This window comes from Sus scrofa, chromosome 5, assembly GCF_000003025.6.
Source record: "Sus scrofa isolate TJ Tabasco breed Duroc chromosome 5, Sscrofa11.1, whole genome shotgun sequence".
NCBI lineage: Eukaryota > Metazoa > Chordata > Mammalia > Artiodactyla > Suidae > Sus > Sus scrofa.
In genome coordinates this window covers 53,667,940-53,694,870 of record NC_010447.5, presented here as the reverse complement: position 1 = coordinate 53,694,870, position 26,931 = coordinate 53,667,940, and the positions used below count along the sequence as shown (strand labels likewise).

General features: G+C 39.6%; 1 protein-coding gene across 2 annotated transcripts in view; it reads left to right on the top strand.

Moving 5' to 3' along the window:
- AEBP2 (AE binding protein 2) overlaps window positions 3,384–26,931 on the top strand; it is a 74,126-nt gene continuing 50,578 nt past the window's right edge. The window contains exons 1-2 of one of the 2 annotated variants that reach the window (XM_003126446.5): window positions 3,384–4,222; window positions 25,690–25,897. In XM_003126446.5, the coding sequence (XP_003126494.3) occupies window positions 3,561–4,222; window positions 25,690–25,897 (870 nt within the window). In that variant the 5' untranslated portion in view covers window positions 3,384–3,560. Of the gene's footprint in view, window positions 4,223–4,257; window positions 4,576–25,689; window positions 25,898–26,931 lie in introns of those variants that run through there. The other variant, XM_021092257.1, reaches the window with a different exon arrangement.

Sequence of the window (26,931 nt, the reverse complement as noted above, 5' to 3'; positions counted from 1 at the left end):
TTCAAGTATAAATACTGCAGATGGAGCATTCATTTGTGGCTTTGATACCTGCCATTTCCCGAGTCTAATCTCCACTCACATTTCACTCTTTTCACACTTTTCTCCATTTTGCCTATACATTAGATACCCTGACAACTTAACTTTGATTATATCACACATTTAAAAATATTTTTCTAGGATTTCCTGTTGTGGCTCAGGGGAAATGAATCTGACTAACATCCATGAGCATGCAGGTTTGATCCCTGGCCTTGCCCAGAGGGTTAAGGATCAGAAGTTTCTGTGAACTGTAGTGTAGGTCGCAGACGTGGCTCAGATCCTGAGTTGCTGTGGCTATGGTGTAGGCAGGCACAGGTGAGGAGACTGTCTTAAGGCAATCAGTTCTCTGAGTCTCACTTCCTTTGTACCTAAAACTGATTTGCCTGAAAATGTGCCCTGAGGTCAGAGTTTAATGTGGGCTTCTTTTCAGCTTCCCTTAACCCAATTGTCCCTTCCCCTCCATGACAGGAGCTCCAATTTGACTCCTAGCCTGGGAATCCCCAGTCGCGTGGGTGTGGCCCTAAAAAGACAAAAAAATTTTTTTTTCTAAATGTATATATTTACATATATAAAATACCTGTCATCCTTCTTTTTTTGTCTTTTACAGCCACATCCATGGCATACGGAAGTTCCCAGGCTAAGAGTTGAATTGGAGTTGCAACTGCTGGCTTATGCTACAAGCAAAGCCAGATCTGAGCCATCTGCGACTTATACCACAGCTCACAGCAACACCAGATCCCTAACCCACTGACCGAGGCCAGGGATCAAACCTGCATCTTAATAGATACTAGTCACATTTCATTTCCGCTGAGCCATGACAGGAACTCCAATATATGTCATCTTTCAAAGTCAACCCTTTTATATAAGATTTTCTGTAATCTCATCTTAAACTGTTTTTCAGCTTTTTAGCTTTGCCTTCTCATAGTTATTCAACACTGTCACAAATGAATTTTTATGCTTTTCCAGTGTTATTGTCTCTCAGTCCCAGAATTCCCCCTCACACAGAATTCTATTCACTTTTCAAGGTCCAGCTCATATGACTTAAATGTAGCATATCCTACTTAGACAACTGGTCAAATCCTACATTCTTCATAAAGTTTTTCCTTGATTAAACTCAGGCAAACTCAGCCAAAATCTCCAAGGCTTCACATGGGGCTTGGCAAATACACTTTTCAGTTAAAGTCTCCGATAGTTCTTAACTGACAATACAGGAGGATGATAATATATTCCTGTATATCTCAGACAGTGGCTTTGAGGTTAATATGTTTGTGGTTAGCATTTCGCATTATGTGTGTGTGAAGGTATCCATAAACCATAATGCCCCATGCTATTTATTATTTTATTTTTACTTTCCCTCGAGGCAACATATGGAACATATAACAGCAGTCCAAAGGCCTAGGCCAGTAGACATAATACTGGGGTACTCATGATATATTGAAGTCTTTCCAAGATGTGTATGAGTGAGGAGACCGTCTTAAGGCAATCAGTTCTCTGAGTCTCACTTCCCTTGTACCTAAAACTGATTTGCCTGAAAATGTGCCCTGAGGTCAGAGTTTAAGGTGGACTTCTTTCCAGCTTCCCTTAATCCAATTGTCCCTTCCCTGCTTTACTAAAGAAAGGCATAATTCTTCCCCTTTCCACATCTTACTAAGGTGGGGTACTCGGGGATGCAAAAACCTTCAGGACACCAAAAAAAGGAACAATTGACTGGTGAAGGAGAATGAGTAACACATCCTTTTACAAGTCAGGTGGTTTTCAGTTACTTGCTTTCAACAAAGTTGAAAGAGAACCTAGTCAGAGTTGTCAACTGATAGATCATTAAAACTATTTTTTCCTCTGGTAGATCTTTATGTGATTTTTTTTTTTGGCATATAATTTGGAAAGAGTTCAAAGAATTGAGTTGCCTTGCTATAACAAAACTCCATTCATTCTCATGTACTTATTCATTCATGTGAACAAGTTTTCTCAATGCTTACATGCAGGGAATTGAAATCTGGGAACAGAATTGAAGGAACTCTTTCTGCTTCTAGTAATACTCATCTACTGATAATCTCATTTAAAAAAGATATTCACTTCTCTAAGATGCATTGCCAAGAAAACTTTACTTTTGTGTTTAATGTTTATGTATAAATATTTGAAATATATTTTTTGTTTGATCAGTTAAAAAATATAGTTGAAGTAATAAGACTTAGAGTGTTATGATCACAAGAAATTTAAAAACAACTATTAGGGAGTTCTCATCGTGGCTCAGCAGAAACGAATCTGACTAGTATTCATGAGGATGAGGGTTCAATCCCTGGCCTTGCTCAATGGGTTAAGGACCTGGCATTACCATGAGTTGTGGTGTGGGTCGAAGACGCAGCTTGGATCCAACATTGCTGTAGCTGTGGCACAGGCTGGCAGCTGTAAGCTCCCATTAGGCTCCTAGCCTGGGAACTTCCACATGCCTTGAGTGTGGCCCTAAAAAGCAGGGGAAAAAAATCCTCTTAAATTTCTATATTCATTTTCATTACAAGGAAATATAAGATGATCAGTAAAACAGTTCAAATATAAAATATAACATTAGGATAAAATTCTGGAGGGAAAGTAGAACTTAAATGAGTTCCAGAAGACAACTGATGGAAATTACCCAAGTAGAAGCAGATTATATTTTAAAAAGTGGATGTGGGTGGGTATTAAATCTCGATGGTATTTGGGGTTCACTGGCTACCTTTAAAAAAGTGTGACAGTTATAAATCATAAGTAGTTGAAGAAAGACGTGGATGTCACTTTAAACCGCACAAGGATGTAGAACATTGTTTTAGAGGGCTCTGGACCTAAAAAGCTTTAAGATCTTGAACACAGATGTTTGCTCTGAGACTGATTTCACCATTCTTCGGGGTGTTCAAAAGCAGGTTAGATGAAAACCTGTGGCTCTAATGCAGCGCGTATGGATTTAGTACCCCGCATCGTATTATCGTACTATGAATTTTTACTCATTTTAATTGCCTCTCTTCGCAGAGTGTAAGCTCTCAGAAGCCCAGGGACTTGTTCGATTCTTGGCTTAGCGCCTGGACACCGGGGGACGCTCCCCAAACACCCCCGTAACGAATGACTTTGGCGTGAGACGTGGAGGGCTGTTAGAATCCCCGGGCAGCCCTCAGGTTTTCGTTCCGCGTGTCCCGGCAGCTGCTCAGTCGGGGGAAGGCGTGGGAAGGCCCCTGCGGAAACTCTGAGCCCTGGGGGGGGGTCAGGGCGGGGGTCAGGCGGGGGCTCGGGCACGGAACCCGCGACCGGGGGAGGCGCCACCGCGTGCCGCCGCGCAGGCGCGCAGCCGTCTCCGCGTGAGTGCGCGCAGTCGCGCGCCTGTCCCCGCGCGGGCTCCGTAGCGCGTGTGCAGGCTGACGCAGCTCGCGGGCCCTCCTCCTGCTCTGCAGCGGCGTCGGCGGAGTTTTGGGCGTTTGGGAGGGGGCAAGGGATCGAGAGTCGAGAGAGGGAGGCGGCGGCGGCCGGGAGGAGGAGGAGGAGGAGGAGCAGGCGCCGCCATGGCCGCCGCTATCACCGACATGGCCGACCTGGAGGAGCTCTCCCGCCTGAGCCCTCTGCCCCCCGGCAGCCCCGGCCCGGCGGCGCGGGGCCGGGCTGAACCCCCCGAGGAGGAGGAGGAGGAAGAAGAGGAGGAAGAGGAGGCGGAGGCCGAGGCGGTGGCGGCGCTGCTGCTGAACGGCGGCGGCGGGGGCAGCGGAGGCGGCGGCGGAGTGGGGGGCGGCGAGGCGGAGACGATGTCGGAGCCTAGCCCCGAGAGCGCCAGCCAGGCCGGGGAGGACGAGGACGAGGAGGAAGATGAGGAGGAGGAGGACGAGAGCAGCAGCAGCGGCGGGGGCGAAGAGGAGAGTAGCGCCGAGAGCTTGGTGGGCAGCAGCGGCGGGAGTAGCAGCGACGAGACGCGCTCGCTGAGCCCCGGCGCCGCCAGCAGCAGCAGCGGGGATGGGGACGGCAAGGAGGGCCTGGAGGAGCCCAAGGGACCGCGGGGCAGCCAGGGCGGCGGCGGGGGCGGCAGCAGCAGCAGCAGTGTCGTCTCCAGCGGCGGCGACGAGGGCTATGGGACCGGGGGAGGCGGAAGCAGTGCGACCTCCGGGGGCCGGCGAGGCAGCTTGGAGATGTCGTCGGATGGGGAACCCCTGAGCCGCATGGACTCGGAGGACAGGTCAGTGCACCCAAGCGTACGCCTTTCCCTGCCTCCTATTGCGCCCCTAGGCCCCTCCGAGTGGGCAGAGGGGACTTTTTGCTGAGATTCCCTTGCTCCCCGAATTCCTGGCCCCTCCCCCCGGCGCTCAACTCGGAAACCTCCCGACCGCCGCGCCCCTCTCGCTGCGGATAGCGGCTTCCAACTCTCAAACCCTTTCCCCCCCAACTCTCCTTTCCCCGCCCTCTTTCCCCTCGGCTCTGCACTCGGTTCGGACCGAAGGACGGCTCTAACTCGGAAACAATCCCCAAAGTAGGCCCAGATCCTCTGACGGAGCCGAAGAGGGCCTTGATGTACACACCTCGGTACACAAGGTTAGCTTGGTCCAACCGTGTTCGCGGATACTTGTCAGAACTATAATTGACAAGTGTTTTCCAACATGGCTGGTCTCGCCTGGATTTAACAGAACTTCCTTGTTCAGGGAGAAGACCCCAACCATCACTTTTCTTTACTTAAAAAAGAAAAAATTATTCTCTTATATTTAATCGGAACCTCCAGAATTCCTCATGGGTGGTCATTAACGTAGTCTCCAAAGTGATTTTAATAACTTCTCCTATTTGGTTGGGGATCAAATTGGGGGAAAAGTTTTAAAAACCTAAAAATCATTGTATAACAGAGTAATGAATTGGTGTCCTTAAAAATAACTTTGCGGAATCAAAGAGAGTTGGAATCGTAAGGAAATGAAGTCTTAAGGTACAGCGTGTTAGTTTGCGTTTTAAAATCTTTATAGTAATGCTTCAGCGTGTTAAGTCATGACTTTAGATGTTTATATTTAAAGTCCTGTATTGGCAAGGTCTCTGAAGGGATTAGTAGCATTTTTCTTAAGAAATAACTTGGAGACTAACGAAAATGGACCTCATTTTCCCGAGACATTAAAGAACTTATTGTTACAGTAGGTTTCAATTGTTTGTATTATTACTTTTGATCTCTGGAAAACTTCATGTTTTAACCAGTTGGTTTTTAATATACTTTTTAAAACAGAAAGCCATGTTATGCGTTTTATACTAAAGTATATTAGCAGTTATTTTGATCATCTGCTAATGTTTCGATGAGCGTTAGAATTTTTAACAATACTGACTTAGATTTCAAAGTTTAAGTATTGTAAAGATTTAGGAATTCTGACTGTTGACTGATAAAAGTGAGTACATCGGCTTATAATTTAATGTTATAAAAGATAGCATCAAATTCTGTTTGACATTTACTTTAATATCTAGTTAGGGAAACATCTCAGATGGAGTGAAATAGACTGTGCAAATCTTGGAAGAATTGTACTGAACTATCTAGGCATGGCAGGAAGGAGGATGTCTTCAGGAAAATTAAAAATTGATGTGAACTGCACAATGAAGCATGTGTAATTTATCATCTTACTACATACTCCTTCACTGGTACCAGTAGATATTTGATAGTTGACATTAGTTTATACAATCAACATCTACCACAGAGCTGTTCTATTTACCTAGTACACACATAAACACATAAACTTGCCTAGCACCGCAGGATTTAAATGTCTCAGTCACTTCATTTCCACAACTTTGGTGGAAGATAAGTATTATTTGGACCTCCATTTAACAGATGAAGAAGCAAATTGAATGTCTTACTCAGAACAGTTAAGTCGAATGGAAGTGGTGAAGCTGGATCCGAACAAAGGTTCTCTAGTCCCCTGCTATTTCCACTTCTCTAGAGGTAGAATAATTCACTTTAAATAACAAGCTAAAAGCAGTCTGTGTCAGGTTGTTGTTTTTTGAGTTAATATTTGTCTACTACGTCCTTTTAGGAGACAGTGAATAATCGGTAAAGTAATACTTAAGGAAGTGGAGTTTCGGCTTCATTCTTATTAGATATTCACTTGAATATGTAATTCTTACATCATATTTCAGAATGAGGAATAAGATATTGGTACCACAAGTCCAAATAAGGTTAAAACTTGATAACCAAACATACATTTCTTTATGCTTAAAGGTTAGACTACAAAATGTTGTAATTATTTTACCATTATAGGGTAGTAGATTTATCACTTGTATGAAAAAAAAAACTTTTATTACTAGTGAAACTGGTTGTAGTCTTGATAATCTTAATTTTAAAATGCTCTTTTTTTGCCTTTGAGGCTTTTTTAAAAAGTTATTTTAAATATGTAAAGGATTCATAATTCTTATAGACTGTCCTGCAGATTACGCCAATCTGAGGATTTTATAGATTGACTTCATTGTAGAAAGTATTTTTATAACTGACGGAAGGATGTCGTGGTTTTAAAGTGCTTTTTAAAAACTTGAGGCATTCCTGTTGCAAGGATTTTATTACTAGAATTTACTCTATTAGAATACCTATTGAGTTTTTCTTTCACTTTGATATTAGATTGTACTTTTGAGTTTACCTAATGTACTTTAGAACTAGTTGAAATATCTTAATTTTTAAGAAAGGAATAATAAAGACTTGGATATTAAAGCTTATGATCTAAGGCATCTCTTTGCAACACATATCTGAACTGTTGCAAAAGTGACTAATTTATAAAATGATTAAATCACACTTGGTACCAAAAAACATTGTTTTCCCAGGAAAAAGTTATTCAAAACCAGCATAAGTGTATTGGTGTCTATTTTGGGAAAGATAGAAAACCTTAAAGTTGATATGTAATTTACTTCGATCATAAAGATAATGGAATCTTCTTGGGGGGAAATATTTAGCTGTGCGAGGCCACTGAGAACTAGTTTTTGCTTTTCTTTGAACCTAAGCTTAAGTACTTTTTAAAAATTTACCACCTTCTAATTTCAGAGCCTAAGTTAATTTTTAAATGGAATTTTAGAATTTAAAATGCCTAGAGGAGTTCCTGTTGTGGTGCAGCGGAAATGAATCCAACTAATTTCCATGAGGACGCAGATTTGATCCTTGGCCCCACTCAGTGCTTTGGGGATGCGGCAGGCATTGCTGTGAGCTGTGGTGTAGGTCGAAGATGAAGCTTGGTTCTGGTGTGGGTGTGGCCCTTAAAAAAAAAAAAAGCCTCTGAAATTTTTAAAGTGTAAAGATTAGTTCTGGCTGTTGAATCAGATTATATACATGAAAATTCTCTTGAGTTCCTTATCTTTATAAGTGAATTGATAATAATGGCCTCTATTTTGAGGCTATTTTTAAAAAAAATACCCCCCCCCCCCCGAATATAAGCTATGACTTACTTTTGAAAAAGCCATTTTTATCAGCCTTTCTGGATTAAGCAGGGTGTCAGGTGAAGGGTACATGTATAAGAATAGTGTGATAGGGAAGGGCATTTAGTGTGAAACTTAATGATGAGCAAAGGCCACAAGCCCTTACTGTTTTATGGATTAAAATTTGGATTTCCGGCCTATGGGTTGAAGACTTTGAGGTATAATTAAGATTGTTTTGACTCTGGGAAAACAGTTTTGTTGCCCACTTTCCCAGTAAAAGATCAAGCAGATCTTTTCCTAGTATATAGGCTAATTCTAAATCTAATACTAGAAGGCTGCATGTTGAGATTATCATCAAGATCTATTAAGACTCTGTATAGTTGAGGAAATAAAATACTTTACTTTTTTTTGTTTTGTTTTGTTTTGTTTTGTCTTTTTGCCATTTCTTGGGCTGCTCTCCTGGCATATGGAGGTTCCCAGGCTAGGGGTCTAATCAGAGCTGTAGCTGATGATCTACACCACAGCCACAGCAATGCTGGATCCGAGCCCCATCTGTGACCTACACCACAGCTCATGGCAACGCGGGATCCTTAACCCGCTGAGCAAGGCCAGGGATCGAACCCTCAACCTCATGGTTCCTAGTCGGAACTCCGGAAATAAAATACTTTTTAAGAGGTGATGTTTTGCTCATACTTTATGATGGAACTGCTTTACACTGTTCACATCTTTCAGCTCTGAAGCTGTTCATAGCCTCCCAGAATTCCTCTTTTAAGGTACCTTTTTATTGACTAAATTTAGGGAAGATCTTCTAACAGGTCTCAGTTTTCTTTGATGATATATTGTAACTCTCAGTTAAGGAAGGTATGGCTCTGTGCTAAAAAGTAAACAAACAACAATAAGACCACAGCTTTCAGGATTGAACTTAACATGGAGAGATACTAAGGGGTCATTTTACTTTTATTTATTTTTTGTCTTTTTTGTCTTTCTGGGGCCACACGTGAGGCACATGGAGGTTCCCAGGCTAGGGGTTGAATCTGAGCTGTAGCTGCCAGCTTACGCCATAGCGACAGCAATGTGGGTTCCGAGCCTCGTATACGCCCTACACCACAGCTCATGGCAATGCTGGATCCTTAACCCACTGAGCAAGGCCAGGGATTGAACCTGCAAGTTCATGGTTCCCAGTTGGATTCTTTTCCACTGCATCACAACGAGCACTCCCACACCTTGCCTATTGTATTAGCTAATTCATTGCTATCTAAAAGTTTTCCCAAAATTTAGCAACTTAACAGATATTTGTTATGACTTGTGGTTCCTGAAAGTCAAGAATGGAGAGGGTGGAATTCTCCCGTCTTGGCTCAGTGGTTAACGAATCCAACTAGGAACCATGAGGTTGTGGGTTCGATCCCTAGCCTTGCTCAGCGAGTTAAGGATCCGGTGTTGCCATGAGCTGTGGTGTAGGTTGCAAACGCGGCTCGGATCTAGCGTTGCTGTGGCTGTGGCCCAGGCTACAGCTCTGATTAGACCCCTAGCCTGGGAACCTCCATATGCTGCAGAAGCGGCCCTAGAAAAGGCAAAAAGACAAAAAAACAAAAACGAAAACAAAAGAATGGAGAGTGTTTTCTGGATGGTTCTGGCTCAGAATCTTATGTTGTAGTAAGTGTTGGCCAGCACTGCAGTCATCTGAAGGATTGACTGGGGCTGGATCCACTCCCAGGATGGCTCATTTAATTTAGCTTTTGGCAGGAGGCCTCAGTTACTCACCAAGTCAGTATCTCCATAAGGCTGTTCTTGTGTTCTTAGAACATAGCATCTAGTTTCTCCCAGAGCAAGTCATCTGAGAGAGAGAACCAAGGATTTTATGACCTAAATGTACCTGCTCACATTTTCTTCATTGAGCTTCATTTAGCAGATTGGTTTTTCCTGTTTTTCTTTTTGATCATACCATGATGCACAATAGTTGCTTCAGATTTTTGTTGACAACCTTTCAAAACCCATCAGAATGCTACAACAATTTTTTTTCTAGTCTTTCTAAATTTGGTTTTAATTTCTTTTTAATTCTCATATTTGCATTTTTTCATTTTTCTATCATTTATGGCTCTATTCTCTAGGTAAAGGACATAGAATATTGCAAATCAGTATTGATTACAAGTATAAAGCTTGTAATCAAGTGTTGGAGGACACAATTCAGATCTTAGAATTGCTACCTATATTACGATTTTAAGTAATGTCTTTGACCCTTAATTCCTCAATGGCAAAACAAGGCTAGGTTTTACCATGAAGGTGTTCCAGGGTCTGCATGAGTTTCTGCTAAAGGAGGCCTCTGAACTGTTCTGAAAAATATATTATTTGAATGCTTGGCTCATCCTTTTTGTTGTAGAATGGTAGTTTTGAGAGCAGAGACAGTTCAGCTCTTTTGGATTTTTGTGGTGTCTTAACACAGTAACTTGGTTATGGTGAGTACTCAATTATGGGAATTAAGTTGAAATAGCAACAGTAGAATTTATATAAATGAAGGAGACTATAAAGTGAGGGCTAAGAATTGGTGCCTTTGGTTGGATCATTGTATTATTTTTTTTTTTTTTTCCTTTTGCTCTTTAGGGCCATGCCTGTGGCATATGGAGGTTCCCAGGCTAGGGGTTGAATTGGAGCTGTAGCTGCCAGCCTATATATACCACAACCACAGCAGTGCAGGATCCAAGCCATGTTTGCGACCTACACCACAGTTCATGGCAACACCAGATCCTTAACCCACTGAGTGAGGCCAGGGATGGAACCTGTGTCCTCGTGGATGCTAGTCAGATTCATTAACCGCTGAGCTACCATGGGAACTCCTGGATCTTGGTATTTGTACAGGGAGTTTAAGGCCAGTTTTTCTCTGGGGATGTTCTCCAGTCAGGCCAATGAGATCATATGCAAAATTTTATGTGGGCCTTTCTTTGAGAAGATGTCAGCAGCTTTTATCAGTCTCAAAAGGGCTTGGCCTAAGTTAAGAACTACCAATTTAGAGGGCATCCAGAGATGTCTTATAAATGTTCTTTAAATGATTGGACAACTGTGAAATGGTACATTTCTGTAAAAAGCATGTTTGAAAAATTAGTATGAGTATGGAAAAATCTGAAATGGATAGTCACTAGAGGGTTTTTTTTTTTTTTAAGCATTTAGAAGCATTTACTGTAGAAAAATGCTTAATATTTTATCAAAGGTAAGTGGAAAATTTGAAGTTAAGGGGAGAAAATATAGGGAGAGAAATGGCTAAGGGTACAGTGTGAGTCAGAATATTTGGATTTGAGTTCTGGCTTTCATTTAAGCTGGGTAACCATGCCATAGTTATTTAGGTTATTTAACCTCTTAATACTGCTTCAGGTTTCTCATCTGCAAAAGGGGGACAGTCATAGTTCTTATTATGTAAGATCATTATTTTTGGCACACAATTTATTAGTGTTATGTGATATTAAATGCTTGGTAAATTGGTATTTAGTCTGTACCAGCTGTTAAAAATGTGTGGCAAGTATATGTAAATGTGTAGTGTAGACATTTGCAAAGGGATATGCTATACCAAAATATTTCATTACAAAATCTACCTTTTAATCATTTAAATATATATAGTTCACCTAAAAATCCTCTTGATTTTATCTTTTATTTTTAATAGTTTATAATATGTAAGTAATACCACTGATCTATTACTAAAAGGTCTTGGGATTTGCAGTTATCTACCACATGTTTCATCTTTGTGACTGATAGTTTGCATTTGTGAAAATAATAGCTATATTGACCATAGAACTAAATGGACAATAGTGGACATGAATAGTGGATCAGGTGGATGTTTGGATATTTATAAAATCAGTTTTTGAGCATTGTACCCTCTTTAGTGATAAGAAAGCAATGCGATGATGCTGCCCCAGGTATTCAGTCTTTAAAAAGAAGACTAAAAAGATGATTCCACTATTTTCTAGTTTTCCTGTAAATTTTTTGTGATACACTACATTAAAATTAAAATAGAGTATTGTAGTTGATGACTGAAGTTTTGATGGGAGAGGGGCACTGGATTTTAGGGTTAGTTAAGTGATGAAGAGAAATTTCTAGAAAGACTAAATAAAACATTGAAAGGAAAGAGCCTAGCATATTCATGAGACTCCCTGCTTAGATTAGAGGGTCCACATTGGAACTGGGAAATAAGAATTAGTGGCTAAAATGTGACCTTTCATGCCAACACAAATGTTCCTATCTTTCTGTAGGTTTGTGAATAAGATTCTTTTGTCTCTCCCCAACCTCTGTCTTTGTAATGCCTAGTCACGTTTAGGTCTTACCTCGAACATTTTCTCAGGAAAACTATCCCTGATTCTTTGTAGACACATTGCTAGCACGTCAAGTTCTACATTGCCCTTATCACAACTTGAGTGAAGATTCACTGTTCATCTCTCTTGCTAGAGTATGTACTCCTGAGAATAATATTGGAAGCATGTCTTTCTCGTTTTGATCATTGCTCTACTTGCAGTACCTAGCATGGTGCTTAACACTTATTATAGGTATTTTAAAATATATTTTGAATGGATGATGAAACGTGTGTGTTACAGGAAAATTAATCACATGTGGCAAAGGTAGAGAAGGAAATCTTAGGAGCTAGGAGACCAGTTAGGTAGAAGGAATAATACAGGTGTGAAATGAAGTGGCTTGAGCTATGGTAGAAGTTGGGGAAAAAGTCATGCTTGGCAAACTGAATCAAAGGAAAGAAAAACTAATTTCCTGAGTGATCTGCAAGGAAAATATTGTTATACTTTTGGAGTAAAGAGTTTATTTCTTGATTTAATAGAACAACAGCTTACCATATTTTTATGGATACATCTATCACAAAAACAAATCAAGGAACATTGGGTAGTGAAAGAGCTCAAAGCTTTAAGGCAGAACAACTTGGTGTTTTAGTTTGTTCTCACAAGTTGTTTCTTTACCTTTAAAATAGAAATATCTTAGTGTTATGATTAAGTGGGGCGGAGGAATATGTAAGGGGCCTAGGGCTGTAATTAATTCATAGTGTCATTTATCCTCCTATTTCTCATGTGTAGAAATGTGGAAAGAATACTCCAGTGAGAATAAGTAATCAGTTTTGTAGTGCTGGCTTTACTAGAGACTGCCTGCAGGAAATTTGGCAAATCGTTTCATTTCTCTGAACTTCAGGTTGATTCGTTTTCTTTAAAGTGAGGGTTTTGGACTAAACAATATAAAGTAATTCGGAGCTCAAATGTGATAGTTCTGCTGTAGATTTGGCAAGTGCTTTAAATGGAAGTCAGGATATATATATATATATATATATGTATAAAATGAATGATTCCGTATATATGAATATTGCAAATCAGATTCATTTGCCTCTCCCTAACTTCTGTCTTTGTAACTCCTAGTCACGTTCAGATCTTACCTTGAACATTTTCTCAGGCACACTATCCCTGATTCTTTGTTAGACATATTGCTAGCACTTCATTTCTACATTGCTCTTATCACAACTTAAGTGATGATTTATTGTGCATCTCTCTTGCTGGAATGTGTGCTCCCTGAGAATAGGAACCTATTCTATATATATCCTACACACACACACACACACAGAATATTGCAGATATGGCTTTTCTGTATCCAATATCTTAAAGATACTTTAGGTAAATTTTCTTCTGGGTTAAAAAAAATTACAATAGTTCTAATTCATATTTATGATGTTGTATTGAAATATCCATTTGTCTTTGTCTTCTCTGGGCTGTAATATTTTTGTTTGTTTGTTTTGTCTTTTTAGGGCTGCACCTGCAGTATATGGAGGTTCCCAGGCTAGGGGGTTGAATCGCAGCTGTAGCTGCTGGCCTACACCACAACCACAGCAACGCCAGATCCAAGCCACATCTGTGACCTACACCACAGCTCACGGCAATGCCAGATCCTTAACCCACTGAGTGAGGTCAAGGATCGAACCTGCGTCCTCATGGATACTAGTCAGATTCATTTCCACTGAGCCACGACAGGAACTCCTGGGCTGTAACATTTTTAAGATTAAAATCAGGTCCTATTGGGGGAGGGGGAAGGAGTTGGGAGTTTGGGGTTAGTAGATGCGAACTGTTGCATTTGGAGTGGATAAGCAATGAGGTCCTGCTGTATAGCTCAGGGGAACTATATCTAGAATTTGTGATGGAACATGACGGAGGATAATGTGAGAAAAAGAATGTATATATGTGTGTATATATATGTATGACTGGGTCACTTTGTGCTGTGTAGCAGAAATTGACAGAACATTGTAAATCAACTACAATAGAAAATATAAAAATCTTTAAAAATAAAGAAATAAGATAAGTAAAATAAGGTCCTATTTATCTTTATACTTCCAGCGCTTACCAGAGCTGTACTTAACTCCCTTAACTCAGTAATTGGTTGAATTCAGCTGAATGTGGATATATCTGATACATGTTTCTTCTTTGTCACTGTCATTAGTGTGGCTGCCTGAAACAAGGAGAATCATTCTTGTTTTTTATCTTCCCCCTCAGTTTTTCTTTTTCTTTTTTTAGGCTCTACCTGCAGCATATGGAGGTTCCCAGGCTAGGGGTTAAATCTGAGCTGCAGCTGCTGGATTATTCCTGAGCTGCATCTGTGACCTACATTGCCTCTCTTGGCCATGCCAGATCCTTAACCTACCAAGCGAGGCCAGGGATCAAAGAAGCCACATTCTTTTTTTTTTTGTCTTTTTGCCTTTTCTAGGGCCGCTCGTGGCATATGGAGGTTCCCAGGCTAGGGGTCGAATCAGAGCTGTAGCCACTGGCCTACAGCAGGGCCATAGCAACGCAGGATCTGAGCTGTGTCTGCAACCTACACCACAGCTCACGGCAACGCCAGATCCTTAACCCGCTGAGCAAGGCCAGGGATCGAACCTGCAACCTCGTGGTTCCTAGTCATATTCATTAACCACTGATGAGAACTCCCGAACCCACATTCTTATGGGTACTAGTTGGGTTCTTAACTTGCTGAGTCATAACGGGAACTCCCCCAAGTTCTTTTTAATAGCATAAGTGGAGACAATAGTTGAAAAAAGGTTGTGATTGTTTGAATAATTTAAAAAAGTAGTATTCATTCCCCAATTTCATTTTCTTTTCCCAAAAAAAAAAATGTGTATATATACTATTTTCAAAGAAAACCACTATTGAGTGTCTAGTTTGTTTAAGAATTTGGGACTCTTGAACTTATTAAAAGAATTTGATGAAGTTCATTGCATCCTCATAACCAATGAGATGAGGAAGCATACAGATTATATCTTGTCCCAAGTGACACAGTTCCTGGAGAATGCAGGCAGTCCTGGCTCTAGATGTGGTCTTAGCTGCTATACTGAATCTGCCTATGTGACTGTAGTAACAACGGTGACCAGGGAAGTTTAATTAAAATAGATGTTAGTGGCTGTTTTAATTTTCAGCCTGTCTCTTTTGCAAAGAATAACTTATGTGCTTGAGTTCATTTAAATTTCTGGACTTTATTCTTATTTGTAATTATATATAGCTAGACTTTGTAACTTAGATTCCTCATAAGACTATGAAATATATAAGTCAATTTTTTCTATGTATTGTAATTATTCAGTTTTTAGAGGAATAGAGTGTGTCTCCTGACTTTTTTTTTTGTGTGTGTGGCTTTTTAGGGCTGCAGCTGAGGCATGTGGAAGTTCCCAGGCTAGGGGTTGAGTCTGAGCTATAGCTGCCAACACATGCCACAGCTGTGCCAGATCAAGCCACATCTTCGACCTGTTATCAGGGTGGGCATTGAACCCAGGCCACTGCAGTGACAGTGCAAGATGCTTAACTGCTAAGCCATCAGGAGTTCCGGACATTTTACACTTTAATTCCTGTTTTTTTTTTTTTTTTTCCTTAAATTTGGGTTTCTAGAAAGATGAAGTGTTACCAACTTAAGAGGAAAACACAAATTTTAGAAGACTCTTAGTATTTCTTAGTAAATACACTTACTAGTTATTTCTAAATTATAAAATTTTCGTTTTTTTTTTTTTTTTTTTTTTTTTTGCTTTTTATGGCCGCACCCTCAGCATGTAGAGGTTCCCAGTCTAGGGTTTGAATTGGAGCTGTAGCTGCAACAGCAACAACAACACAGGATCTAAGCCATGTCTGCGGCCCATACCACAGCTCATGGCAACACCAGATGCTTAACCCACTGAGCAAGGCTGGGGTTCGAACCTGCATCCTCATGGATACTAGTGGGATTCGTTTCTGCTGTGCCACAATGGGAACCTCAACAGTAAAGTTTTTTTTTTTTTTTTTTTTTTTTTTTCCCGTCTTTGTCTTTTTAGGACCGCACCAGTGGCATATGGATGTTCCCAGGCTAGGGGTCTGTGGAGCTGTAGCTGCCAGCCTATGCCACAGCCACAGCAACACCGGATCCTAGCCATGTCTGCTACCTATACCACAGCTGACGGCAACGCCGGATCCTTAACCCACTGAGTGAGGTCGGGGATGGAACCTACAACCTCATGGTTCCTAGTTGGATTTGTTTCCTCTGTGCCATGACGGGAACTCCAAGCAGTAGACTTCTTAGTGATTTCAATTCCTGTTGGTAGTCATTCACACTTGTCTTGTGAGATGTTGAATGCTACTGTAGTCATGCTTGTCAGATATGTGTATACTGAAATCAACTAATGAAATTATTTTTGATTTAACTAACTTTAAAATCATGGATATGTGATTGCTTCTAAATAAAGTGGGTATTGTTTTTTATAGCAGATTTTATTACATACCATTTTTGTGTATAAACATTTTTCTGGAAATTTTTTAAGGTAAAAGAGAACTCCTTACAGTGTAATTTTATTGACCTAGAATGTATTTAGTATTATACTCTTTTTGAAGATAATTGTTTGCTGATCTCTTAAGCTGGATGGAAAAGGGGGTAGAGTAATTTCAAATGGCAATAGACTAGAGATGAGAAACAAATTTAAAATAATGTGCAAAATGCATAGTGTTGATATAAGAATGTAACCTACTTGCTTTCCATGAACTGTATTTCATCATTGTTGCATAAAGTCCCATTTGGCCAATTTAGTGAATACTGCTGGGTCTTGGGGAAAAATCTTTTGTCTTTATTCTGAAAAATAATTGTGGGTATAGAGAGTAGTCTTTTTCTTGATTAGAAAAATCCATTTTAGCTTTTAAAATTATAGTGATAATAGCTTGTAATTACAGTAATAATAGTAATAATATCTTGGTGTTGGCTAATGATTTTTAGTGTGCCACCAATTAATTTTTATGGTTATCTCATTGTGACAAAGCCATATATTTTACTTGCCTTAAAAAGGCTACTTACTTAAATTTGTCACTAAAGATTTGACTATGTGAGCATTTACTTGTGTGCACTAGCTCAGTTTCGGTGTTTACTCTAAATAATAGGCTTATAGGTGATTCATAGTACAAATCCACCAGTTTATAAGTGAAAGGAGAATTTCTTCCACATTAGATGAGTAGGAAAGACCTTAGGGAAGTTTCCTTGAGTGTATATAGCACATATAAAGAGTGAGGCACTTACCTTTACTTTTTTTTCCCTGAATTGTTTTTTGAGTTTAAAGGTCTGAAAGCCTCTAATACCATAGCAGTTTGAGAGGCAAAACCAGGTCGCCTTATAGAAATCAAATGTGGTGGTCTAAATTCCTTAATTAGATCAGTTTCATAACTGTTCTTTGATAAATAAAAAGTAAAGTGGCGTTCCCTGGTGGCCTCAAAATTAAGGATTCGGTGTTGACACTCCTTGACTCAGGTACGAGCCCTGGCCTGGGAACTTCTGCATGCCACAGGTGTGGCCAGAAAATAATATAAAAAATAATGTGACAGCCTCATCCCTGGAATTAATATTTTGGAGTTGGATTTTATGTTGACATTGTTAGGCTCATATCTGTTTCATTGGCCTAAGTTCTAAATTTGGGACAAGTTCTACCTGACAATAGTGTTTTCTATGACTGACCTTGGATTTTTTAAAATGAGGCTAATTGACTTGTAGAAATCAGATTTAATAGTTCATCTTGTGAGTAAAACCATCTGTCCAGATGAGTCAAAGTATGTGTAAATACTATCTTTTGTGTAAGTGTGCTATAGATGTACAGAAGCCAAGAAACAACCTCTTGTCTTCTTTGAAGACACAGCAGTTGAAACTGAGCATTAGTTTATCTTGATGTTTAATTCAGACAGCATTTGAGAATTTCCTAATTCCTTAATTTACTCACTTTTCCTTTGTGTAAATGTGGCAGATAAATTGTTTGGGATTAGTGTTTTGTACATGTGTGACTTTGGGCAAGGTCACATAATTTTTGTGTTTCAGTCTTTTATCTGCTCACTCTCTCTTAGTATTTGTAAGATGAGGATACTAATACTTGAGTATTAGTAAATAATTCGTAATTACTTTGGTTGTTGTAAGCATTCCATGAGTTAACACACATCAAGCATTGTTCCAGTTACTATGGCTGCACGACAGCCAACTCCAGCATTTAGTAGTTTAAAACATTATTTTGCTTACAAATCTATGATTTGAGTTGGGCTTGATGCATTTAGATCATCCCTGCTCCGCTTGGTGTCATTTTTGAGCAACATAAAGTCTGGGGTGGGGATTGCAGTCACCAGAAAGCTCTCTCACTAGCCAGTCTGTCATGTGCCTGGGCTGAGAAGACTCAAACAGCTGGGGTTCCCGGTTCTGTGTACTTTCTTCAAAGAATCTCTTTAACATAGTGGCCTCGGCGGAGCCAGATTTCTTTACGGAGTAGTAGTTCAGGTCTCCAAAGCTGTGTGTCCCAAGAGGGAGCCAGGCTGAAGCTGTATTGCCTTTAATGACCTAGCCATGGAAGTCTGGCAGTCACTTCTGCAAGAGTTTCAGGCCTACTCAGATCAAGTGGAGATAGTATAGACCCCCCCCCCACCCCACCCTTTTGATGGCACTTTGTAAGAAGAGGATGTGGGAAGATGTATGTGTGGCCATCTTTGAAAAATACAGTCTGACAAAAGCCCATAGAACAATGCTGGGCCTATAGCAAACACTCACAAAGTTGCAGTAAAGAATGGGAAGTCAGATTTTAAAATAGTGCCTTTTTTTATACAAATTTTAATATAGTAAGTTACGTAATCCCCTTTTTCTTTAGGATAAAGTCATAAAATGTAACAGGTGGTTCATAGGTTCCTTGAAGTACCTGTTTGTTTTAACTTGTTCAGTTTTAGCTTTTAATCTCTTTGTCAATGCTTTGAGTAAGGAATAGGGTGCAAATTATAATCTCTTAACGAAAGGAGGTGAGGAATGGTATGGATAACTGAAGTAAAAGGTTTCATTCTTTTTAAAAAAAGTTTTAATTAAAAAAAATATTTTAACTTTTTTTTTTTTTTTTTTTTTACTACGCCCACAGCATGGTGGCATGGTGGCGAGGGATCAAACCTGAGTCACAGTAGTAACCCATGCCACAGCAGTGACAATGCTGATCCTTAAACACTAGGGCACCAAGGAACTCCCAAGAGTTTCATTCTTAATGTTGTGTAATATCAAGCATACAACTTCAGACTTTCCAAAAATATAGGATTGTTTTAAATGTTTTATATTGTTTTGAATTTTAACTTTTAATAATTTTGATTAGAGGTGTGGGACTTTGAGTAATCTGTTAGTAAGTGGCAGTTTTATTATAGATGAAAGGAATATCACCTTTTAACCAAATGATAGCTTACCCTATTATATTATTAGATAAGGAATCCTCTGTGTGTGGTGGTTATGTTTACCTACAATTTGATAAGTACTTTGAAAACTACAGGTATACTTACTTCAATCCAAAATTTATTATTAATTACAAAGTTAAACCAAATTTATACTGCTGGATCCTATAAAATGTTCCTTATTTAGACCAGTAGAATTTTTGTCTTCCTATAGCTCATACCACCTTCTTCAGCCCATACCGGGACCCAGGTTCCATTCTTAAAGAGTCAGAATCCGAGTTCCCTGTCGTGGCTCAGCAGAAACAAATCTACCATCCATGAGGATGCAGGTTCAATCCTGGGCCTCGCTCAGTGGGTTAAGGATCCGGCGTTGCCGTGAGCTGTGGTGTAGGTCACCAGTGTGGCGTGGATCTCATGTTAAAGTTGTATTTTATTAGCTTTTTTTGGGAATTCAAAAATTTAACAATGTATAAAGTCAATCAGAAAGTAAAGCTCTTTAAGATGAACTTTGTTTTTGCTACTTAATCTTGAAAATGTGGAGCTCCAGTGTGGCTCAGCGGAAATGAATCTGACTAGCATCCATGAGGATGCAGGTTTGATCCCTGACCTTGCTCATTTTGTTAAGGGTCTGGTGTTGCTGTGAGCTGTGGTGTAGGCACCCCCACACACAAACCCCCAAAATCTTGAAAATGTGATTTGTAGACATGACAGATTGTCTTTTGAGAGCTATGAAAAAGGATTACTGGTATGGACATGGAAGTCTTGTTTGAAAGACACCATTACTAAATAGTCTTTTTGCCTTTTCTAGGGCTGCTCCTGTGGCACATGGAGGTTCCCAGGCTAGGGGTCAAATCGGAGCTGTAGCCACTGGCCTATGCCAGAGCCACAGCAACACAGGATCAGAGCTGCCTCTGCAACCTACACCACAGCTCGTGGCAATGCCGGATCCCTAACCTGCTGAGCAAGGCCAGGGATTTAACCCGCAACCTCATGGTTTCTAGTCAGATTCATTAACCACTGTGCCACGACGGGAACTCCACTAAATAGTCTTAATAGTCTTTACTTCATGTATAAAAGTGACCAGATGGAGTTCCTTATTGTGGCTCAGCAGTAACAAACCTGGCTAGTATCCATGAGGGTTTGATCCCTGGCCCTGGAGCTTCTTTTTTTGGTCTTTTTGCCATTTCTTGGGCCGCTCCCGCGGCATGTGGAGGTTCCCAGGCTAGGGGTCTAATCGGAGCTGTAGCCACCGGCCTACGCCAGAGCCACAGCAACGCGGGATCCGAGCCGCGTCTGCAACCTACACCACAGCTCACGGCAACGTCGGATCGTTAACCCACTGAGCAAGGGCAGGGATCGAACCCGCAACCTCATGGTTCCTAGTCGGATTCATTAACCACTGCGCCACGACCAGAACTCCTGGCCCTGGAGCTTCTGAATGCCATGGGTGTGGCCACAACAACAAAATATTTCGAGTTAGAAACATCCTCTTTCCAATCTATTTCAGAGACACCTTTAAGGCTTGCTTCAGATACAGTCTGGATCAGCAGTTCTCAAACATTTTGCTCCTAAGGATCCCTTTGAAGAAACCAGAGAGCTTTTGTTTATGTAGGCTATATTTATCACCATTATAGGATCAAAAGTCAAAACTGTGAACCCTAAAAACATTAATTTAAGAATAAAACCAATTATATGCAACAAAGTTTTTTTTTTTTTTGGTTTGTTTGTTTTTGTTTTTGTTTTTGTCTTATTAGGGCTGCACCCATGGTATGTGGAAGTTCCCAGGCTAGGGGGTTGAATCGGAGCTGTAGCTATTGGCCTATGCCAGTCACAACAATTTGAGATCTGAGCCGCATCTGCGATCTACACCACAGCTCATGGCAACGCTGGATCCTTAACCCACTGAGCAAGGCCAGGGATTGAACTCATGTCCTTATGGATACTAGTTGAATTCATTACCACTGAACCACAATGGGAACTCCCAAAAGAAAGTTTTTTTTTTTAACTTTTTGCTTTTTAGGGCCGTACCCAAGGCATATGAAAGTTCCCAGGCTAGGGGTCGAATCAGAGCTGCAGCTGCAGGCTTATACCACAGCCACAACAATGTGGGATCCAAGCTGCATCTGTGGCCTGTGTATCAGCTCACGGCAGTGCCTGATCCGTGACCCACTGAGTGAGGCCAGGGATCGAACCCGCATCCTCATGGATACTAGTCAGATTCGTTTCTGCCGTGCCATAATAGGAACTCCATTGTTTTATATTTAATGTCTGGCTTAACAACATATCTGCTTCTGCATTCAGTCTGATGCAGTGTCTGCATTCATTTGATTGAGCCATATGAAGAAAATCTGGCTATATGTGGATATTTGGTTGGAAAAGTAAGGAGTATTTAGTAGGTGTTTTAAGGTAATTGTGTGGCTATTTGATAATATGCCAAAACTTGACAAGTGATAGTTTTTGTAAAGATTATTTGCAGTGCAGAATCTGAATCCGTTGTCAGTGAACTTTTCTTACTCTGTTAGATTAAGACTGGTCTTCTCCTTGGTGGTGATAACATGGCATCCATGTGTTGTTTCCTCTGCTCCTGTATCTTGTCATTTAGCAAGCTGATCTTCTCAATGTTGACAGTCCTGTTGGCTGTGGTCACATCCACAGAACAGATGTTTTGTTTGGAAGTAATTTGAGTTCTCAAAGAAGAGGCTGTTCTTGTATGTGTGAGTTAGCCCTTGAGTTCCCAAAGGAAACCATTTTCATAAAATCCATGTAGTTAGTGAGTCTGAATGTTGAGGTCTGATCTGCCAGTTTCTTAAAAAGGCCCATGGAAAAGAGGAAAAAAGGAACGTTACGGTAAGAATGTCTTATGTTCTTCCCTAAATATTGCATTGGAATCTCTAATAATGTGTGTGTATGTGGCTTGTTTTTTTTAAAACTTAACCAATTTTCTGTTGTCATGGTGTGTGTGTGTGCGTGTGCACACAGTCACTTTAGCTTATTTTACAGTATGACACAGTTCCTCAGGTAGTCTAGTCAGAGTTGGGTAATAATAGTGAAAGAACTCTTAGAGTCTTGCTGCTTAAAATGGGAGCAACATCATCACAAGTAAGCCCCTGTTAAAAATCTAGATTTTTAGGTCCTATCCCAAACCCACTGAATCAGAATCTGTAATTAATAAGATCTCAGGTGTTCATATACACTTTAGTTTGAAAAACACTGCTTTAAATTATGGAAATTCTGAATAGAGTGAGTGCCTTCTCTGGCTTACGTTTTCTTCCAAATACTAGGCTGCTTTTGTTCACTTTTTACAGAATAATCAAGTGTTCACTAGGAAGGAAAATTCACCGAATGAAAGATTTTAATATGTACTTGAACCTAGACAGGTGGGTTGTCACCTTTTAGTTCTGATCATCTTGTTATCCTGCTATTATAGGAAGGACACTGCTTTCTATGAAATTGGTCCTGTCAAATTTGGAAGTTACTTGTCGCGTGTCCTTTCCTGCTCAGGACTGTTGCTTTATCAGTCCTGGGACTGAAGAGAATATATGATTCTATCATGAATCTGGGGCCAAAAGAGAGCCTGGAGGTTTAGGATTGGACATTCTCTAGAAGTTGGAGGAGCACAGAGGGGATCATGAGGCAGGACTGCAGTTTGCCCTGCTGGGTTGTTGGAGGCGCTGTGGATACTGCCCAATTGTGGAGTGTCTCTCTGAGTCTTCCAGGGCAGGGGACCTGCCCCTCAGCCCCTCTGCCATTGCATTTGCAGCTTATTGCTAATGGTAGACAAAGTTCATGTGCTTTAACACCTGCATTATGCTCTCCTTTTATGAAGATCTGTATCTACATGAAGTACTGCTTTTCAAGTGAATGACAGTGCATGTAGACAGTGTTGTACTGTTGCTTAGTGTTCAGGGCTGTTTGGACTTGAAAGGCTCACCTTCTCTGGTAAAGTTAATAGGCAAAATATGCTAAGTACTATGTAGGTAGACTCTGTATCAGTAGGTTTTTTTTTTTTTTTTTTTTTTTTAAGGGCCACACCCACAGCATATGGAAGTTCCCAGCCTATGGGTAGCATCAGAGCTGCAGCTGCTGACTTAAGTCACAGCCGCAACACCACCAAATCCGAGCTGCGTCTGCGAGCTACACCACAGCTCATGGCAACACTGGATTCTTAACCCACTGAGCGAGGCCAGGGATTGAACCCACATCCTCATGGACTAGTTGGGTTCGTTACTGCTCCACCACAAGGCAACTCCTCATGTCATTAATAGGATTTATCACAAGGCAAGTCTCTCATTGACTTTGCTTTCCTTTGTTCAATTTAGAGAAAATTGATTTGGTTTCATTTTCAGCTAATTTTGGCTTTTTAAATAAAAGCTGTGCAGATATGTGGTTAAAATGATACTAAAGAGGATTTACAGTGAAAGTTTCTTTCTTACTTCCCTTACCCACCCTGCCTTGGCAGTGTTTTGTATATCCTTCAGGAGGTTTGCCTGTGCAGGATAGCTTATCTAATTCTGTCTCCCTCCACTTAGGTATGCACATTGGAACATGACTACCCTGTGCTTTTATGGCTTTTTTTTTTTTTTTAACTTTATCTTGGAGATTGTACCGCAGTTAGGTAATTGAGATTTGTCTTTTCTGAGATTGTTTATAAATTGAGTGTGATTGTTCGTTTAAAACTGTTAATATTCTCTATTATTTGCCTTTAGAGATAATTAGTATGATTTACGAAAGTATGAACTTTACAGTTAAAATGTTTTAAAATATATGAAGCAAGTGATAAGGAAAATAGGTAATCATTTTGCAGTTAAGGACCTCATGGAACTTGAAATTTCTAGGGCTCAAATAGTAATTTGTATTTCCACATAGGAAATCACCAGACCTTTAGTTTATTCCTGCAGAAACAAACTATATGAATAAATTTTTGGATAGTCAAGAGTTGATTCTCATTTGAGAGTGTTTTAGAGATTACAGAGTTTCAGAATGAAGTTTTAGAGTTCAAATTTAGAATCTCTATATTGACTGGTAGATAGCCAGATAGACTTAAATATATGAATATCCTTTAAAAGGAAATCTGAGACATTTTTAAACAACCTAGCTTATTTATTTTATACGTAGTTCGTACCTCTTAAGCCCATACCCCATCCTACCACTTGCTACTTCCCACTTCCCATTCTTAACCACTAGTTTGTTCTCTAATATATGAGTTCAGATTTAGATTTACATTTTTGTGTCTTTGAAATTTTTTATATTAAAAACTTGGAGATAGGGAGGCATTAAAAATTAATATTTTTGGAGTTCCCATTGTGGCTCAGTGGTTAACGAACCTGACCAGGAACCATGAGGTTGTGGGTTCAGTCCCTGGCCTTGCTCAGTGGGTTAAGGATCCGGTGTTGCCGTGAGCTGTGGTGTAGGTTGCAGATGCGGCTTGGATCCTGTGTTGCTGTGGCTATGGCATAGGCCAGTGGCTACAGCTCCGATTGGACCCTTAGCCTGGGAACCTCCATATGCTGCGGGAGTGGCCCTAGAAAAGGCAAAAAGACAAAAAAAAATTAATATTTTTATAATTTACTGGTACTTAATTTGCAGGCAGATATATGGCTTTTGGTGGCTTTAATCTGAAGCATTCTTACTATTGGTCCTTCCGTGATTGAAACTACTTCTGTGTAATTTCTCTATTGAGAAGATATTGAAAAAAGAAAATAAAGTGAATTGCTTATAAAATGAAGGCAAAGGATGTTATATTTTACCATGATGTGAAATTTTGAGCTTTCAAAATTACGAAATTACTTTTGTTACTAATGTCATTTTTTAGTAAACAAGAAGAATTACTAATACTTTGTTTAGTATATAAAAAGTAAAGGGGATTGATTGGCATTTTCAGTCTTTTTTGGTGCATAAAGGTTTAAAAGTTTTTTTGAGTGCCAGGAAAATACTTTTTATTTGGACTTTGGGAAAACCAGGGAAACTTTTTATTGATCTCAGTTTTCTCTCTTTTGCCTTTTTATTAAGAAGGGAAAATACAGCAAAATTTCCCAACTTCTTTGAGATGGAAAGAGGTAGGATGTGATAGTTGTGTTCTCAGATTAGTGAATAGAAGAAAAGATTTCAGTTCAAAAAGTGATTTGCAGAACTCTAAAGATAACCTTTTGATTTTGAATCATGGTCGCTTTATTACTTTATCATGCTTTTTAGAATTGTGGATGAAATGTGATAAGCTGTGTGTGTGTCTGTCTGTGTGTCTGTGTGTCTGTCTGTGTGTGACGGGTTTGTTTTCTGTAGGGTATAGTCTTGGGAACTTCATGGCTGTGGAAAGTTGCTTAAATTATTCCCATATCTGGTTTTGAGGTGCTAGCTTTTTTTGTTTTTATTTTTGTTTTTGTCTTGATTTGCACTTTATTGCAGATAATATTTATTTGAAGTTTAGCTTCAGAGAATAATTGAAACTAAATAATTGTAAAGCAGTGTTGTTTTCTAATGGAAAATATGGTTAGTATGCTTTATGGGCAGATTGTCAAGTAGTTATCTTAATTGAGTATTTATAAGATCATATTCATGTTAGTGAATTTTTAGGAATAACACAGCCTTTTTTCTTCTTTTGTAGCATAAGCAGTACTATAATGGATGTAGACAGCACAATTTCCAGTGGGCGTTCAACTCCAGCAATGATGAATGGACAAGGAAGCACTACTTCTTCAAGCAAAAATATTGCCTATAATTGTTGTTGGGACCAGTGCCAGGCTTGCTTCAACTCTAGTCCAGATCTGGCAGATCACATCCGTTCCATTCATGTAGATGGTCAGCGAGGAGGGGTTGGTTTTGTCATTTCTTTTTTTCACTCCCTGTTTTCATTAGTTTTATTAATTTATAATTGTTAGGGTTTTTTTTTTTTTTTTCCAAAGTAATTTGGGATTGTTTTTACATAGGCTTTATTTTTTCCAATGTATTTTTTTTTTGTTTTGTTTACTTCCCACATATTTGATGGAATCAAATTAAATAGAACATATCATGTGTTGAATTTTAATTTGCTCGGAGTTACATTACTTTGAAGAAATTAGACTTTCTAAAATACATTGGGAATATTGTAAATAAATAAGATACATTCCAAGGTTCTGGTGTTTTAAGTTGAGGACCTTTAGAAATTGGCACTGTTTAGGATTTCTGTTGTTAGAGTGGTCTTAAATTATCCTTGATGCTGAAATTAACTGGAGAAACTATTGGCACCAGGATTAGTGTATACAGTCCTGTTAAACAGCAGTCTGCACTCATTATTTGTGGTAATCTTTCCCAAGTCTTGTCAGAGGTAGCTTAGTATTGACCTGTATTCTTTCGAGAATATTTTGTCAGTTCATAGAATTTTTATTGAATAATGAATAAAGAGTTAAAGCAAATTAGGTGAGTCAGTGTAATGGACCAAAATATTATAAAATTGATAATATTATAAATTTTTGCAACTTTATCTAGCTTTGTCTTGAATGGTAAGCCATACTTAGTACTCTTTCCAGAAATTAATGTCGCGTTGTTAGAATAGATAATTTGTTAGGCCACACATTGTCATCAGTATGCCATCATTGAGATAAAAATGATACTAAAATGGCTAAAATATTCTTGGCTTAAGTGAATGGGTAATTGTTTCCAAGGTTGTATTGATATTTAGACACTCTATTACTGATCTTTTTTTTTTTTTTTTTTTTTAACATGCAGCTGTAATAAGCACTCCTAACATTTTAACCAGTGGTGTTGCATTTGAAATTTTAAAGAAATATTTGCCGTTGTCACAATATTTTGCAATGTGTCAGCAATCTTTCGATGACTTAAACTTGATAGGTAAACATTTGTCTTGTTA